The sequence below is a fragment of the Thamnophis elegans genome, chromosome 6 (assembly GCF_009769535.1).
Source record: "Thamnophis elegans isolate rThaEle1 chromosome 6, rThaEle1.pri, whole genome shotgun sequence".
Lineage (NCBI taxonomy): Eukaryota > Metazoa > Chordata > Lepidosauria > Squamata > Colubridae > Thamnophis > Thamnophis elegans.
Window position 1 is genome coordinate 55,921,503 of NC_045546.1, and position 15,344 is coordinate 55,936,846.

At 38.5% G+C, this 15,344-nt stretch overlaps 1 protein-coding gene across 1 annotated transcript in view; it reads left to right on the forward strand.

The window, feature by feature from the left end:
* ABCG1 (ATP binding cassette subfamily G member 1) overlaps positions 1–15,344 on the forward strand; it is a 52,275-nt gene that overhangs the window by 21,667 nt on the left and 15,264 nt on the right. Inside the window, 12 exon segments of the mRNA XM_032219237.1 lie at positions 763–880; positions 1,890–1,995; positions 1,997–2,026; positions 3,751–3,803; positions 5,414–5,453; positions 5,455–5,478; positions 5,480–5,516; positions 5,519–5,570; positions 8,805–8,845; positions 8,848–8,927; positions 12,981–13,095; positions 14,631–14,779. Of these exon segments, the coding sequence (XP_032075128.1) occupies positions 763–880; positions 1,890–1,995; positions 1,997–2,026; positions 3,751–3,803; positions 5,414–5,453; positions 5,455–5,478; positions 5,480–5,516; positions 5,519–5,570; positions 8,805–8,845; positions 8,848–8,927; positions 12,981–13,095; positions 14,631–14,779 (845 nt within the window).

Genomic DNA, 15,344 nt, shown 5'->3' on the forward strand with positions numbered 1-15,344 from the left:
CTCAATATTTTTCTTCCTTCATGATAGACATAGTTCTTGAGGGACTTATTCTATTACTGTTGTAGTACAAAACTGATAATGCAAAAACATGTTTACCAGAAGAAATATTCTCATTTTTTCCATATCTTCCTCCTTTTAACGTTTTTCAATCAAATTGCATTTACATTTAAAATCTTCCAGTTTCCATTAAATACAAATCAGGAAAAAGGGAATAAAAATGAAAAAGATGGGAGGAAATATAAGAAAAATCCCATAATACCTGGCTTTGTAAGATAAGCAGAATCAATTTAGATAGATAGATGGTAGATAGATGATAGATAGATAGATAGATAGATATATAGATAGATAGATAGATATAGATAGATAGATAGATTAATAGATAGATGATAGATAGATGATAGATAGATAGATAGTAGATAGATAGATAGATGTCTCTATATCTATATTAGCCAAGAAAAATTGTAACCAATATTATTTACAGTTGCTAATGTCTGATCAATATCATTTATTAATCTTAAACATGGTTAAGATTTTATTTCTGTCAAAGTAGCTAAGTTTTGTGAAATGGATGACATCTTGACCATACCAGCTTTGTAATTAGTGGGTTTCACTGTGGTCTTTTACTTGCTTTCTTAATCTGTTTTTTATTTGTTTATTTGTTTGGTTTGATTTGAGCTGGTCTATGGCTGCAACAAGGTGCCTACCTATTTTAGAAAAATATGTTTTCTAAATTTTAACTCTCTCTCCCTTCCATTTTTATAGGTTTCAAGACTTTGCTGAAAGGAATTTCTGGAAAGTTTAGTAGTGGCGAGCTGGTGGCAATTATGGGTCCTTCTGGAGCTGGGAAGTCGACACTTATGAATCTTCTGGCAGGATACAGGTCAGTAAGTGTATAAACACCTGTATCTTTTAATGACCGATGTCTTAAGATGTTAAGCGTATTACCAAAATATATTGTGTGTGAAACATACACACACACACACACACACACACACAAACACACACACACATACATCCAGTAGGTAATTTATGTTTATGAGATAGGCTACATCCCTTTGTCAAGTTTAAATATTAACAATGGGTTTCTGTCTAAAAAAAAACTCAGAGGTGGAACAGCTGGAATCAGGGTGAAAAGAGTGGAGGTCTCATACCCTTTCTTTTCCCAGAAATCATCTTTACAGGCTTCATCTCTTGCTTAAAATAGGCAGTTTGGACACTTCCTCTGCTATGATCTATTTTCTAAGGGTACTTGATCTGGCATCTTGTCCATGTCTCTGATCTGTGGGACAGCCTTTGCAACAAATACTGCCATTCTAACAATTATAAGGAAAAATATTATTCATTCTTATCCATTCTTGGCCATGAAACTTAATGCAGGGTCACCACCTCTGGGCTGCAACCCACTAATGGGTAATGAGCTTTTTGCAACCGGGCTGTGTGTGGTGTATGTGTTCGTGTGTATGTGTGTGCATTCCCACTTGCGTGAGCAGCGGGTAAGTACAAACGCTCCATTTGCAGAAAAGATGGAAATGTTGGGGAACTCTGAACTTAATGCACTTAACTTTTAATTATGAAGATATTTTCAGCCTAAATGTACTAGTCTTTCAGGAACTTCAGAGATGTGAATCCAACACTATATGCTATTAGGAGAGTTTGCATATGATAGTTGCATATGTGCAAACTTGATAACACAATTTGTGAATGGAGAGCTTTTCTACAATTGTCCTTAAACTGTAAACTCAGATTCTGATATATATATTTCACACTTCATACTTACTTGCATATGATAAAAAAGAACTGACTCCTGTACTATGAAAAACTTGAATGTGCAGGTAATCTGATCTAAAGGCATGAAAAAAAAATAGATTGTGTTTTCCTCTTACTTTCAGGGAGACTGGGATGAAAGGAGAAATTCTTATCAATGGGCAACATCGTGATTTGCGTTCTTTCCTCCGCAAAGTATCTTGTTACATTATGCAAGATGACATGCTGCTTTCCACATCTTACTGTTCAGGAAGCTATGATGGTATGATTATTAATAATAGCAACCACATCTATATAACATACAGCTCTCCTTTTTCTGAATTAGCTTCTTCCTGGGTTAGCAGTAATGATTGTACATCAAAGAACCATGAAAAGAAATAAAGTGCATTCATGAAAGTATTAAGAGGAATTGTGGACAATATAATTCCTGTCCCAATTCACAAAAAGGAAAAATCTTGCATTAAATCTGCCTTGCTAGAGAACTAATGGACAGATTGTATCTTTGCCCATCAATTGGGTAAATTCCAAAGAAAAGAAGAGTGGGGGAGAGAAGGAGGGGGGAAGGGGCGAAAGAGAGAAAATGGTAAGCTATATACTGTACCAGTGTTGGCTAACCTTTTCGACATGCAAGTGCTGAAATGGGAGCTTCACGTGTTGGGAGCGCCAGAACTGGAAGAGCACTCCCAGGCACGCGAGTGGCTTGAGCCTCCAGTTTCAGCATGCGATAATCTCTGGCATTGCTCCATGCAAGTCCTCCAGGGAATCAGACAACACATGTTGTGGGCAATCTTGCAAAAATGTGTTTAATAGTTTGCATATCAGCACCACAATCATAACAAGGGGAATCTTTCCCAGGCACTTCTTTCAGTATCATACCTAAGTCTGTACAATTTTGACCAACAAAACAAGTCAGGTCAAAACCAGATAGTTTGGTAGAGGGATTCACTAATGGGCATGGCCATACAAGAAGGTAACCTTGGATCATTTCCTTTCTCTTGGCATTCTGTTTTAGTTAAACTGGGTTGATGTTAAGTGAATAGCTGGCCTGCGGGATTCAGTCTCATGATGGGCTATGTATTGTCCCTGGTGAAATAGGGAGGGCCTTGTTTTTCAGTAATCCTTGACCATAGCCGATTGGGAGCTTATTGTCTTCTAATGTGGGGTGGTATGATATTGCTAAGTATTGGTAACCAGTGCACAGGAGTGAAATGCAATGATGATAAACATTGTTTGGCAGATTTTGGACATCAACGATTGGGTGCTGTTAAGCCACACACCCGGGACAATATTCACATTGTGAAATAAGCCAGCTGTTGTTCATAGATCACATATTTGGGGGTGGGTGGAATACATAAATGCATTCCAAACTTTGGAAAATATTATTTTTCTAAGCAGAATTATTATAATAAAAAGTATAATTGTTCAGATCAAATGTTTCCAGTAGTTTCTTGAAGAAATGGTTCAGTTAAAGGTGGATTTTTTCCCTTCATGATACCTTGGGTCAGGCCAGCTTGGGCATTTAAGAAAGAAAGACCCTCAACTCCATTTGTAGAGAAATGTATAGTTTTAATAAAGCCAAGATGTGTTACAGTATAAGCAAAGCCAGATATGTTCTGGGCTGGCATCTTCAGTTCCTGTCATCCCTGTCATTCCCCTCCCTATATCCCTTACTACTCCCTCACGCCCTTTTATGGCAGGATGCCATTGAAGCAAAGCAGGCTGAAGTGATGCAATGGGAGAGCTGACAACCTGCAAGCTTCTCACAATACTCTAACAAATATTTATCCTAATTGAAACTATTGATAATATTTCACCTCTTAAGGATTATTTCCTGGCTTCTATAATAATAGCTCTGTATTTTAAATAAGCAGCACAGTAGTTTCAAAGACCTATACGGTATTATAGGAATTGGGTAAGTACTTTGCATGGCTGATATCCTACCCCCAAATAAATTGGCTTATAAGTATAATATTCTAGCTATTTCAGGTGTCTGCTGACCTGAAACTTCAAGAAAAAAGATGAAGGCAGGGAGAGAAATGGTATGTATATTACTTTATTTGACTTAAAATGTGGTACTTATTTCTTTTAGAAAAAACACATGCACGACGTTTGATATGTTGAAAAGTATATTTTACATATATATAAAAGTGTATATTTAGAAGATTATACATGATTTCTCTTTTTTTTAACCAGATTTATGAATGTTGAATGCAAGGGATATCCAGTTTGCATATAACTTATGTAAGTAAAATCAGTGGGTTGAAAAGACTGAATGGAAAAATATGGGAAATGTCATATTGAAGAATTTGTGCAACAATAGGAATGCTTCATTGAACATTAAATTTGAGTTCTTAGCTGGCTCAGTACTTAGGGGTTTGAGCTGGTGGTAAAAGATGCTTTGACCTGAGAGCCTGTCTGGTATAGTGATATTAGATCAGGAGTCCAAAGTCTATTCATTTATCAAACTTAGTGCGCAACTTTAGGGCCATCACTGTCTTTCAGCCTAACTTACTATTTTAATAGGGGTGGTTGTTATGTGATAAAAGTAGGAGAGATCTGCCTTGTATGCTTCCTTGAAGTCCCAGGAAAAAGATGGCATATAACCATGATGGTAAACCTAGTGGCTTGCATGCTGGAAGTGGCAAGCAGAGCCATCTCTCCAGGGACATCAGCCATCTCCCGTTGCTCTTCCAGGTTCTGTGTGCGCATGCCAGCTGGTCTTGCGCATGCGGAATGCGGGAAACCAGAAGAGCAGCTCGCTGGCACTGCTCTTCTTTTTCTGGCACTTCCATGTGTGTGTGCTCCCCGTTTCAGCATTTGATGCCGAAAAGGTTCGCCAACACTGGATAGAGCATGAAACATTTAGTACATCTAGAATCTTTTCAGTGAAAGTTGAAGACCCAGACAAATTTACTTAGAAAGAAATCAAATGGATATTTGTGGAAGATGTGCATAGACTAAAAATACAATGTTCAGTACATAAAAGATAGATAGATGATAGATAGATAGATAGATAGATAGATAGATAGATAGATAGATAGATAGATAGATAGATGATAGTATAGATAGATAATATTACTTTCCTGAGAAAGGCTGGAATCTACCTAAAATTTAAGTGCCAGTATTCAGAACATTCTAATTTGGGGCCAAGGGATTCTTCTTTCATAGGGCTACTATATCTGAGCTGATAAAGATGGAAGTAAAAAGATTCAAAGGTGCTTTGCAGCAATTCTGACCTCCATTTTTGCAGTCCAAATTTGGTAGCCTAAATGTTTCATTTGCTTTTTAAATGAAATAAGAAAGGGACCTCTAGTAAATGATATAAAAGGATGCTTAGCAAAGCGTATAATACATGGATAATAGTAGAATCGGATCATAGTTTTCATCCAAAATGACTATTTAGTCTTGCTTCCTTACAACCTTAACAATAATTAGAAATAGCACTTCCAAACAGTTTGAACTATGTTAAAATAAATATTAAACAATGTGCTTCCTAATACTTCAAGCTGGCATATTAGAAAAATTATAAAATATTTACTTATACACTCCCCTAGTTTCAGATATTTATGTTTCAGAGATCACTATTGTGATATGAATACAATTACATAAATTATTACCGAAGTTTCCCTTATGTTGTTCCTCTTCACAGGTGAATGAAGCTCCTGACAGCTTTGGGTTTGCTGTCGTGGTGCCAGTACTCGTACTGGAAGCCTTTTCAGGAGGGCAGAGAAAGCGTCTTGCGATTGCTTTGGAATTGTGAACAACCCACCAGTTATGTTTTTTGATGAACCTACCAGTTAATTTGTGTTCTGGAGTAAAAGGCTGACAATTATCACAAATATGCTTTAAACATTTATTATTTTTAGTATCTAAAGTATTAAAAAGTTGAAAGTATCCTCTTGATGTTTTAATTTTAAATTTTAAACAGATCTTTTTAAAGAAAAAAGAGACCTTCGACTCTGGAAATTCATTTTGTGCATTTATGTATTATATCAAGTTGAATATAATCCTGAATTTAAGATATTTCTCCCTCCAAAGGAAGGATAAGAAAATATACTCAAATGCAGATAAAAAATTAGTGTAATGCTTAGCTTCCTCACCTTATCAACCTAGGATTGTCAACTCCAGATGAAACCAATATTGGAAACTTGCCTAAATTAGTCTATTAAATGTGTGCATATAAACCAGAATCAAATAAAAAAAATATTTTGATGCTAAAATCAAACATCAAATTGACAAAAAGACCCTATAAATTTAATTAATCATTATATGTTCAATCTGTAAAATAACGTACTTGAGTTATAAAATTTATGGATTTCCATCTTTGTATGTTAGAATTCATTCAATCAAACATAAATAATTCTCATACACAGGAACAGACACTTTCCCATAGGCGTCAAAAACAAAATGGGAAAACGGGATGGAGATGGGACAGAGTAGAGCAGCAGGAAAGAAAGGGAAAAAAGGAGAAAAAATGAGACAGTAAGAAGAAGAAATAGTTGGATGGTTAAAGAAAAAAAGAAATTAGATTTCATTTTTAAAGTATTAAATTTACAGGATAGCTGGTCCTGCCAAACAATAGCTAGTCCTTACGCTAATTTTTAGAAGCATCCATATATTTCAGAATACACTCTGCAAATGTTTGCATCTCTCTATCCACTTATAGTGATTATTTGGGGAGTGGGGGAATCTTTCCTTCCTTTCAGGTAAATGTATTAATACATCCTTTATCTCTTCATTAAGTGCAGTGTATGTGGGTTGTGAAATCGTGCATTAACTGGAGTTGCCTACTGCTATGTATACTATCTTGAGTTCCATAAGAAAAACAAAATGTACAGCATATGCCTATATTCATTGATCATCATGATTTCATGAGTTGGTCCCAAGGTTTTTTAAATAACTCTAATAATAACAGCAGCCACCATAACAAATGATTTGACATTTAGAATACTAGGAGATTTGTGGACATATTCTTGCCACTTGCCAATATCCCTATTTTAAAATAGAAAAAAATGACCATGAAACAAAAGGGTCAGCCTCCTACATTTTCAAGAAGCTCTTGGGGCACCCAATAAATGTATAAAAAAATAAATAAAAATGTTGGGTAGCTATAGTCTAGACTTTGCTTCTCCTCTAAAAAAAAGTCCAGCATAAGCAAAGATAGTAGGTAGCATCCAGTATAGTGTGATCTAGAGGTTTCTGGTAGCATTGTAATAATTACATGCTTTGCAATTGTTAATTGAGGTTAATTGGCTCTAGTTTCATTACACTCCAACATTGAATGTGCTGAGATATGTGAAAATGTATCGCATATATTATTATTATTATACAATTGTATCACAACGGCCAGTTGTTTTGCCGGATTTGGCATTGGTTACTAGTCGGGCCCCACCCAGGGGCCTAGGACGTCGTAACGTATTTTTGTAATATGCGTGCAGATCCAAGCAGTGTGGCTTTTTGCATTTGACTGATGGTGATTTTGTCAATTTTTAACTGTTTTAAATGTAATTCCAGTGCTTTTGGAATAGCACCCAGTGTGCCAATTACCACTGGAATTACCACTACTGGTTTGTGCCATAGTCGTTGAATTTCGATTTTTAAGTCCTGGTATTTTGCGATTTTTTCATGTTCCTTCTTGGCGACCCTGCTATCACCTGGTATTGCGATGTCTATGATTGTGACCTTATTTTTCTCAACCAGTGTGATGTCTGGTGTATTGCGCCAGTATTATTATTATTATTATTATTTTATTATTATTATTATTATCTTCTTCTCTTCTTTTCTTCTCTTCTTCTTCTTCTTCTCTTCTTCTTCTTCTTCTTCTTCTTCTTCTTCTTCTTCTTCTTTCTTCTTCTTTTTGAGATTGAGAGTTTATTTATATGCCCCCTTTTCCCTGGGGGACTCAGGGCGGCTTACAACTCAAAGGGGGGGAAACAAACATTTAACACGTAAACAGTACATAATTAAAAGCACAACATTCATACCATTCGGGTGGGTTACAGTCTTTAGCCCCAGGCCTGACGGGATAGCCAGATTTAAGGGCTGTGCGGAAAGTCTGGAGGGTGGTGAGGGTACGAATCTCTTCTTCTCTCTTCTTCTTCTTCTTCTTCTTTCTCTCTTCTTCTTCTCTTCTTCTTTTCTCTTCCTCTTCTCTTCTCTTTTCTCTCTTTCTCTTTCTTCTTCTTCTTTCTTTCTCTTTTTCTCTTCTCTTCTTCTTCTTTTCTTCTTCTTTCTTCTTCTCTTTTCCTTCTTCTTCTTTCTTCTTCTTTTCTTTCTTTCTTCATTCTTCTTCTTTCTTCTTCTTCTTCTTCTTCTTCTTCTCCTCCTCTTCCTCCTCCTCTACTCCTTTCTCCTCCTCCTCCTCCTCCTCCTCCTCTCCTCTTCCTTCGTCCTCCTCTCCCTCCTCCTCTTCCTCCTCTCTTCTCTCTTCTCTTCTTCGTCTTCTTCATCTTTGTGAGATTTACAGCCTTTGAGGCTGGTTGGTAGCTCAACAGCTCGAGTCCTAGCCAAGGACCTAGGGAACTGTTAAGGTAACATCGAGGATATAAACTGTTCCAAGTAGGGTGGTTCTGTAGAATCAGAATGTTCAAGTCTAATAAATTTAAAATTTCCAAATAGAGAGGTAGCCCTTTAGGTATTGCTCCAAGGGCTCCAATTACAATCGGGACAACACAGCAATTTCTTTTTCACAATCGTTCAACTTCAAATATTATATATATATATATATTTATTATATATATATATATATATATATATATATATATATCTATATATATATATATATATATATAAATGTGATAAGGATAATATATAATAAGCATAAACATCACTGATACATGAGGTAGTCAAGGCTACATTTTAGTGCACAGAATATGATATTAGCAACCTTCTAAAAGAGGAACTAAAATGTGGGGGGAAATAAGTAAAGATTACTTGTAGGATTCTCATACTGAACTTTCATTCCAACTCTTCATTTCAAGTTCAATTTTGGATATTAAAAGAACAAAGTGGACAAACTGTGTTTTCTTCATTTTTTTCAGTGGCCTGGACAGTGCTTCTTGCTTCCAAGTTGTGTCTCTGCTGAAGGCTTAGCCCAGGGTGGTCGATCCATCATCTGCACTATCCATCAGCCCAGTGCCAAACTGTTTGAACTTTTCGATCAGGTAAAATCGTAGGGCTGAAATATATGTATCTGTGCACACTGTGTCATAGCCACTTGGATCCTGGTCTTGAAAAGGCCTTTCCTCATTATTAACACATCCTTTGTTAGCCTCATATTTAACAATTATTCACAGAGAAAAACTGTAATACATCAACTGCAGAAACGGATGAGTCAGTACAGTTGAATTTCTTTGGGAATCAGTTAGAACAGAGTGTTATAGAGAAGTTATCTTTTGCCAGCTGTTCCTTCAAATGCTTACCTTGTAGTAAATGCATTTATTAGGAGTATACAGATCAGAGGTGGGTTTCAAGGGATATGGTATACGTGTACTGGTGCCAGAAATCCAGGGCGCGTTTGCATAGCAGGACCTCTGGAGGCCCTGTACCACAACGGTCCCTCCCCTGGCCTGCCCCCCTTGCTCGCTCGCCCTGCAGACCTTCCCTCCCCCTCCAGAGAGCCCATGCTGGGAGAGAGGAGTTGGGCTGGTTTGAACACGGGGGAGTGGGTGGTTTAGTGGCCTCTTTCACTTGTTTGGGCAGGCAGAGAAAGAAAGGAGGCGCACAATAGCCGAGGGCAAAGGGGCTCCCCTTTGCCATTGGTGGTGGAGGTGCATTATCGTACACCTCCTTTCTTTCTCTGCCTGCCCAAACAAGTGAAGGAAAAGAGACTCACATTCAAACCGGTTATCACGCGCCTCCTTCTTTTCTCCACCTTCCTGAACAAGTGAAGGAGGCAGGCGGAGAAAGAAAGGAGACTCGCATTCAAACTGGCTATCGCGCGTCTCCTTCCTTTCTTCGCTTGCCCGAATGAGTGAAGAAGGCAGACAGACAAAGAAAGGAGACTCACATTCAAACTGGCTATCACACACCTTCTTTCTTTCTCTGTCTTCCCAAATGAGTGAAGGAGGCAGGTGGAGAAAGAAAGGAGACTACCATTCAAACCAGCTATCGCGCACTCTCCCAAGACCTCACCTGGTGGCATCCAGGGATAGGAGATGAGTGAGGGAAGGAGGAATTCTGGGAGTTGAAGTCCACAAGTCTTAAAGCTGTCAAGTTTGAACCCCCCTGGTTTTTTTTTTTCTAAAGGGTTAGGGTAAAGTGACCAGATTTTAAATTGGTTAAACAGGACACCATTGATGGGGGGGGGGGGTTGTTCTTGATTAAAATTTTTGCCACCCGGCACTGCAGCTGAGGTGAAGCCACCAAAGCTCCCGCTTGGGCCCCCACCCATGCCAGCAGCGGTGCCGCCCCCCCTCCGCTCGGAGCACCTGAGCTGGGCATGGTGTTACTCCTGCCGCCGCCACCTCCTCCTCCGCCATGCTTTTGAGAAGCCATGGGGCCTTTTGTTTCCTGTTCCCGCCCCCTCCTCCACCTTCCTACTGGCTCCCATGGCCTCATGGCTCCTCAAAAGCACAGCGGAGGAGGAGGGGGCAGGGGTAATGCGGTGCCCAACTCAGGTGCTCTGAGCAGAAGGGGAGGTGCTGCTGCCATGGGCGGGGGTGCCGGCGGGAGATTGGTGGCTTCACCTCAGCCGCAGCGCCGGGTGGCAAAAGTTTTAATCAAGAACACCCCCCCCATTCCATTCCCAGGCAGAAGAAAGAGACTCCAGGGAGGAGAGCTTAGCCAGTCATTGGAAGGCATTTGGGAAGGAGAAAAGCAGGCAAGGAAACTTCTCAAGAAGTTCCAGAAGCAGCTGCTTGTCCTCTGGGCTGGAGGGAGGGGAGGAGAAGAAAGGAAGAAAGGAAGGAAGGAAAGAGGGGAGGGAAGGAAAGAGGGGAGGGAGGCGAAAGGGAGGAAGGGGAAAGGGAGGAAAGGAAGAGAAGGTAGGGAGGGAGGAAGAACCCAGCTTTCCCAAGGACGGTCTGCTCCGGGCCAGAGAGGGAGAACCAAGAAGTTTAGATGGGACTTCACTGGCAGTTGCAAAGCACCCTTACCCCCGATTGCCTTCCCCCAACGCCCCCAATCCTTTCAAAAAGCCACCCCCATCACCAGCCTCTCCCAACCGGATCCCCGCCTGCCTCCCCTCAGCTCACCTGGACCAGGTTGCTGACAGCAGCTTGCACGGCATGGCTGCAGGGAGAACGGCGCCCGAGAGAACTTCCGATGGCTGAGCTGCTTAGCCCGGGACCGAGCCTCCGCCTTGCCGTGTTGCCGCCGCTGGAAATTCCCCCCGCCCGAGGCCGCCGGGCAGCTGTCACAAAAACATTGTGTGTTGGCACGCGCATGCGCAGGAGTGGAGGGAGCCTTGCCCCACATCGTGCTCTGCAAGCGAGCCGAGCGGAGGGAGGGAAACCACTGTCCTCTAAAGGCCACATTGGGAATGACACTTCAGAGAAATAAAAACTTTTTTTTAACGGCATCCTTTTTAAAATTGATGATTCGGCGTCTTTTCTTTCTTTTGGAAAATCGGGAGTTTTTGAACACGCCGCGGGACACGGGACAAATTATTAAAAATCATGACTGTCCCGCCAAAAGCGGGACGTCTGGTCACCTTAGGTGAGGGGTGCAAAGGTCTTATAACCTGACAGCTTTAAGACTTGCATGCTTCAAATGCCAGAGCTTCTGAGCCAACATTTTGGTTGCTAAGCAATAGTGTTGTTAAGTGAGTTTCACCACATTTTGCAAGTTGGCCATGCCCACCCGGTCACATGACTGCCAAGCCACTCCCATCTGGTCGTGGCCAGCAAGCCACTCCCACCAGGTCATATGACTACCAAGCCTCTCCCACAAAATAGGCCACACCTACAGAATAGGTTCTAAAAAATTTTGAAACCCACCACTGATACAGATAATTCATAAATATTAAAGTAATTTGCTTTAATAAGGTGGTTTCCCCCACAGAATTCCACTGCAGCGCTTTGATGTGGTAATATTCTGCCTTTGTAAAAATCTAGGCAGGGTCAATCTGCTTTGCTCATCAGATCTCAGAACCATAGCAGCTGAGTGAAAGTAACCATATCATTTTGATGAATATCAGTGAGGATGTTTCATTTCACAAGGGAGAGGAGATTTGAAAAGGGTTGCTTTGGTCAGATATATGCCTTGAAGGTCTGCCAGTCCTAATGTTTAGCACAGGAATAAAACACAAGACATTGCTAAATTCACACACATTTCCACTCATGCAGCTTTTTAACTCTCACTCAACCTTTCTCAGATTTGGACTTTATTATGTTCCACATATGATATGTAATAGGTTTAGGCAGATGTAATTAAGACATCCTTTATTTTGCTGGATGTCTAAGGAAATGTCTCTTCTAACTGCCTCTGTGAAGGGTGTCCTATTTTTCTTCAAATGAGCAGAATGACCATAGCTGCTTGATGATAATAGCTGCTGTTCATTAAATCTGTTCCTTGAGATGGATGAGCCGTATCATAACTCTTCATAAAGGTGGCTGAATGTAGTTCTGTGAAGATAGGGCAAAACATATCTGTGAGGTGAAATAAGTCTTTGGAGTAGATTGCCAATAATTTGTATAGTTTAACAATTCATATCAAAATTAGTTTATAATTTATAATCAGAAAAAAGTATTTAACATATTGAAATTTTTCAGCCATTAAAATATAATATAATGGAATTAAGAAATTGAGAAATTAAAAATGTTGAGGTTGTGTATTTAGGAAATTTGTGATGAGAAAAATGGGATTAAAAATTAGATCTGAATTAGACCTAGTGTGAATGCATGTTAACATATGTAACAAATAATTTTGTTAATTAAAGTTTAGTGCTACTTTAAAACTACACCTGAGAAAAATGTTGATATGAAAATGTTGTACAACAAGGCTAGGCAGGTGAAAAATAGATGATTTTTAATGCATATCAGGAGAAAGATTAATAAATTAAAATACAAGAAATATCTTCCAGTAGTTAAACCTGGAAACAGATATTTTCTGTAAAACTCTATTGGTTCTTAGTAAGTATATTAATATCCAGGAGATTTAACTATGTCAGTGTCACTTCTTTAACTTACATAATATTTTTGTAATAAGATTGCATGCCATAATTCAGAAGCTAGACAGGAATATTTTTCATCATTTCTTGTTTTTCTTTATTTCAGCTCTATGTCTTGAGCCAAGGGCAATGCATTTACCGTGGGAAAGTATTAAATTTAGTCCCTTATTTGAGAGATTTGGGTTTAAATTGTCCAACATATCACAATCCAGCAGATTTTGGTGAGCAAAATGATGGAGGTTCTCACTTTCTTTCACAAGCTTTTGGGAATGATACTGAGTTTCTATGTGTGCCTTGTGTCTGTTTTTGTGTTTATACCTATGCATTGTAATTATATGGTATCTATTTATTGATATCTTATACCCTCTAGTGGTAGATAAAATTGCCAGAGCTAGTTCATTTAAAAAAAACAACTCTTTGAAATAAAACTAAGAGCAAGTAAAACACAACAGAGCTGTATTTGCTGATTTTTTTCCTTCTCTTTTATAATTAAAAATTCAGAAGCTCAAAACAGGCATTATTTGGGGGATAATTTCATATTCATATTGGAAATAAGCATACATTCCAGAGGATGTGGCAGCCATAATCAATTTACATTAATTGATGGGTATACTTTACTTACTGAAAATAGAATTTCATTAGGAAGGTGAAATGTTCATGACACTTTTTTTCAAATACTTTGGAAGTGTTCTTTTTACATGGAGTAAAGAATAGCATACTGAAGTGTGGTTTTAAAAAAATTGTAATAACTTTGATTATTAAAGCTATCATTCTGCATAGACATTGAAATAGAATCTACATTTAAATTGGTTGATCAGCCATAATTTTTAAAATCATTTTAAACAATTTCAGAAATCCTGCAATTTTTTAACTTTGTTTTCTCTCCATAGTTACCGCTTTTCACAAACTGTCCTATAATATGCCCATAACAAATAAATACATATTAGATTTCAGGATTATACTGGTAGCTGTCCCCCTAAACAATCATGTTAATTATATCATCCAAACAATCTACATTCGTTCAAAGTCAGTTTGTGACTGCTAGCATATATTTCTTTATTTATAGATGCAGAAAGTACTGTCCAATTCCTTATCTGATTCACATATCTTTTGTAATTATTACTGTGTTTTTTCTTAATTTTCAATGGCTGCCATGTATCCAAAATATTGTTTCTAATTCCAAGATATTGTTTGTGCTTACGTAGCTGCCTTAGATGTTGAAATAGTACAGTTTTATCACATAAGCTGGAACTCAGTTTCCTATCTTTAAAACTCCAATGGATATTAGTCTTAATTAAAATTGTGAATGTATGTCATAAAATTTATGGTTACGGCATTGTTTTCAAATGCATGTAAAAAATGCTTTCAAGTGGCAATAGCCATTTTGATGTAGGGGAGTTAGTCAGGGTATTAAGATTTAGGTTTTAGGTTTTTATTTGACTTGTATGCCGCCCTATTCCCGAAAGACTCAGGGCGAAAGACTCAGGCCTTTTCTGATGTCACCCATGTCACAGCTTCACAATGCAATCTGTCCCATGTATGGCCCAAACAGTTGAGGCTTGTGACACAGCTTTGTAATGTGTTATTCGCATGCTGATGAAAATGGCAAGTTCTGTAGATGCTGTTGCACTATGTATTGAAGGTTAGGCAAATTCCACAATTTTATGCATACCTGACAGCTAGGAATAATGCTTCATGTATCTTGCTTTTATTCTACTATGTAGTAGGATCAAATAGTTTTTTTCTACCTGTTTAGTGATGGAGGTCGCCTCTGGAGAATATGGAGATCAGAATAGCAGGCTTGTAAGAGCTGTGCAAGAGGGAATGTGTGATGCAGATTACAAGAGAAACTCTGGAGGAGAAAATGAACTTAACCCTTTTTTATGGCACAAACCATCAGAGGAGGTAATTCAAAGTAAAGGAGATCATGTCAGTCACAGTAGTTCTTTGAGTTCTTTAGTTTTAAGCGCTTCCTTCAGCTGGGTGTTGAGTGACATATAAGCTTAATAAATGTATTATTATTTTGATTCAGCACATAGCAAGGCAAATGTTTAGACTAGGTTTGGTATTTTTATCCACTTATTGAGTATTATCATTATTATTGAATTATTTCTAAACTGTAATAAAAAGTAGACCTGCCTCAGCAGTTAGTTCCACAATAAAACCCCCATCATGCAGGGGTGCTTCTCAGGTAATTTTGTCCCAAACGTTTTATATGCCTACGTGAGCACTTTGAACTGGGCTCAGAAAACAACCAGCAACCAGTAGAAATAAACTCCCCACATTATAATGCCAATTTCTGGCCCATCTGCAATTTAAGACTATCTTCAAAGATGATCTCACGATAAATTATTTGTAATAGTCCAATTTTGCAACAACTAGGATATGTGTTACTAATTTGAAGTCTTTATTCTCCAGATAGAATTGCAATTGATTTAGCAGTCAATTTGGTAAAAAGAATCCCATGCCA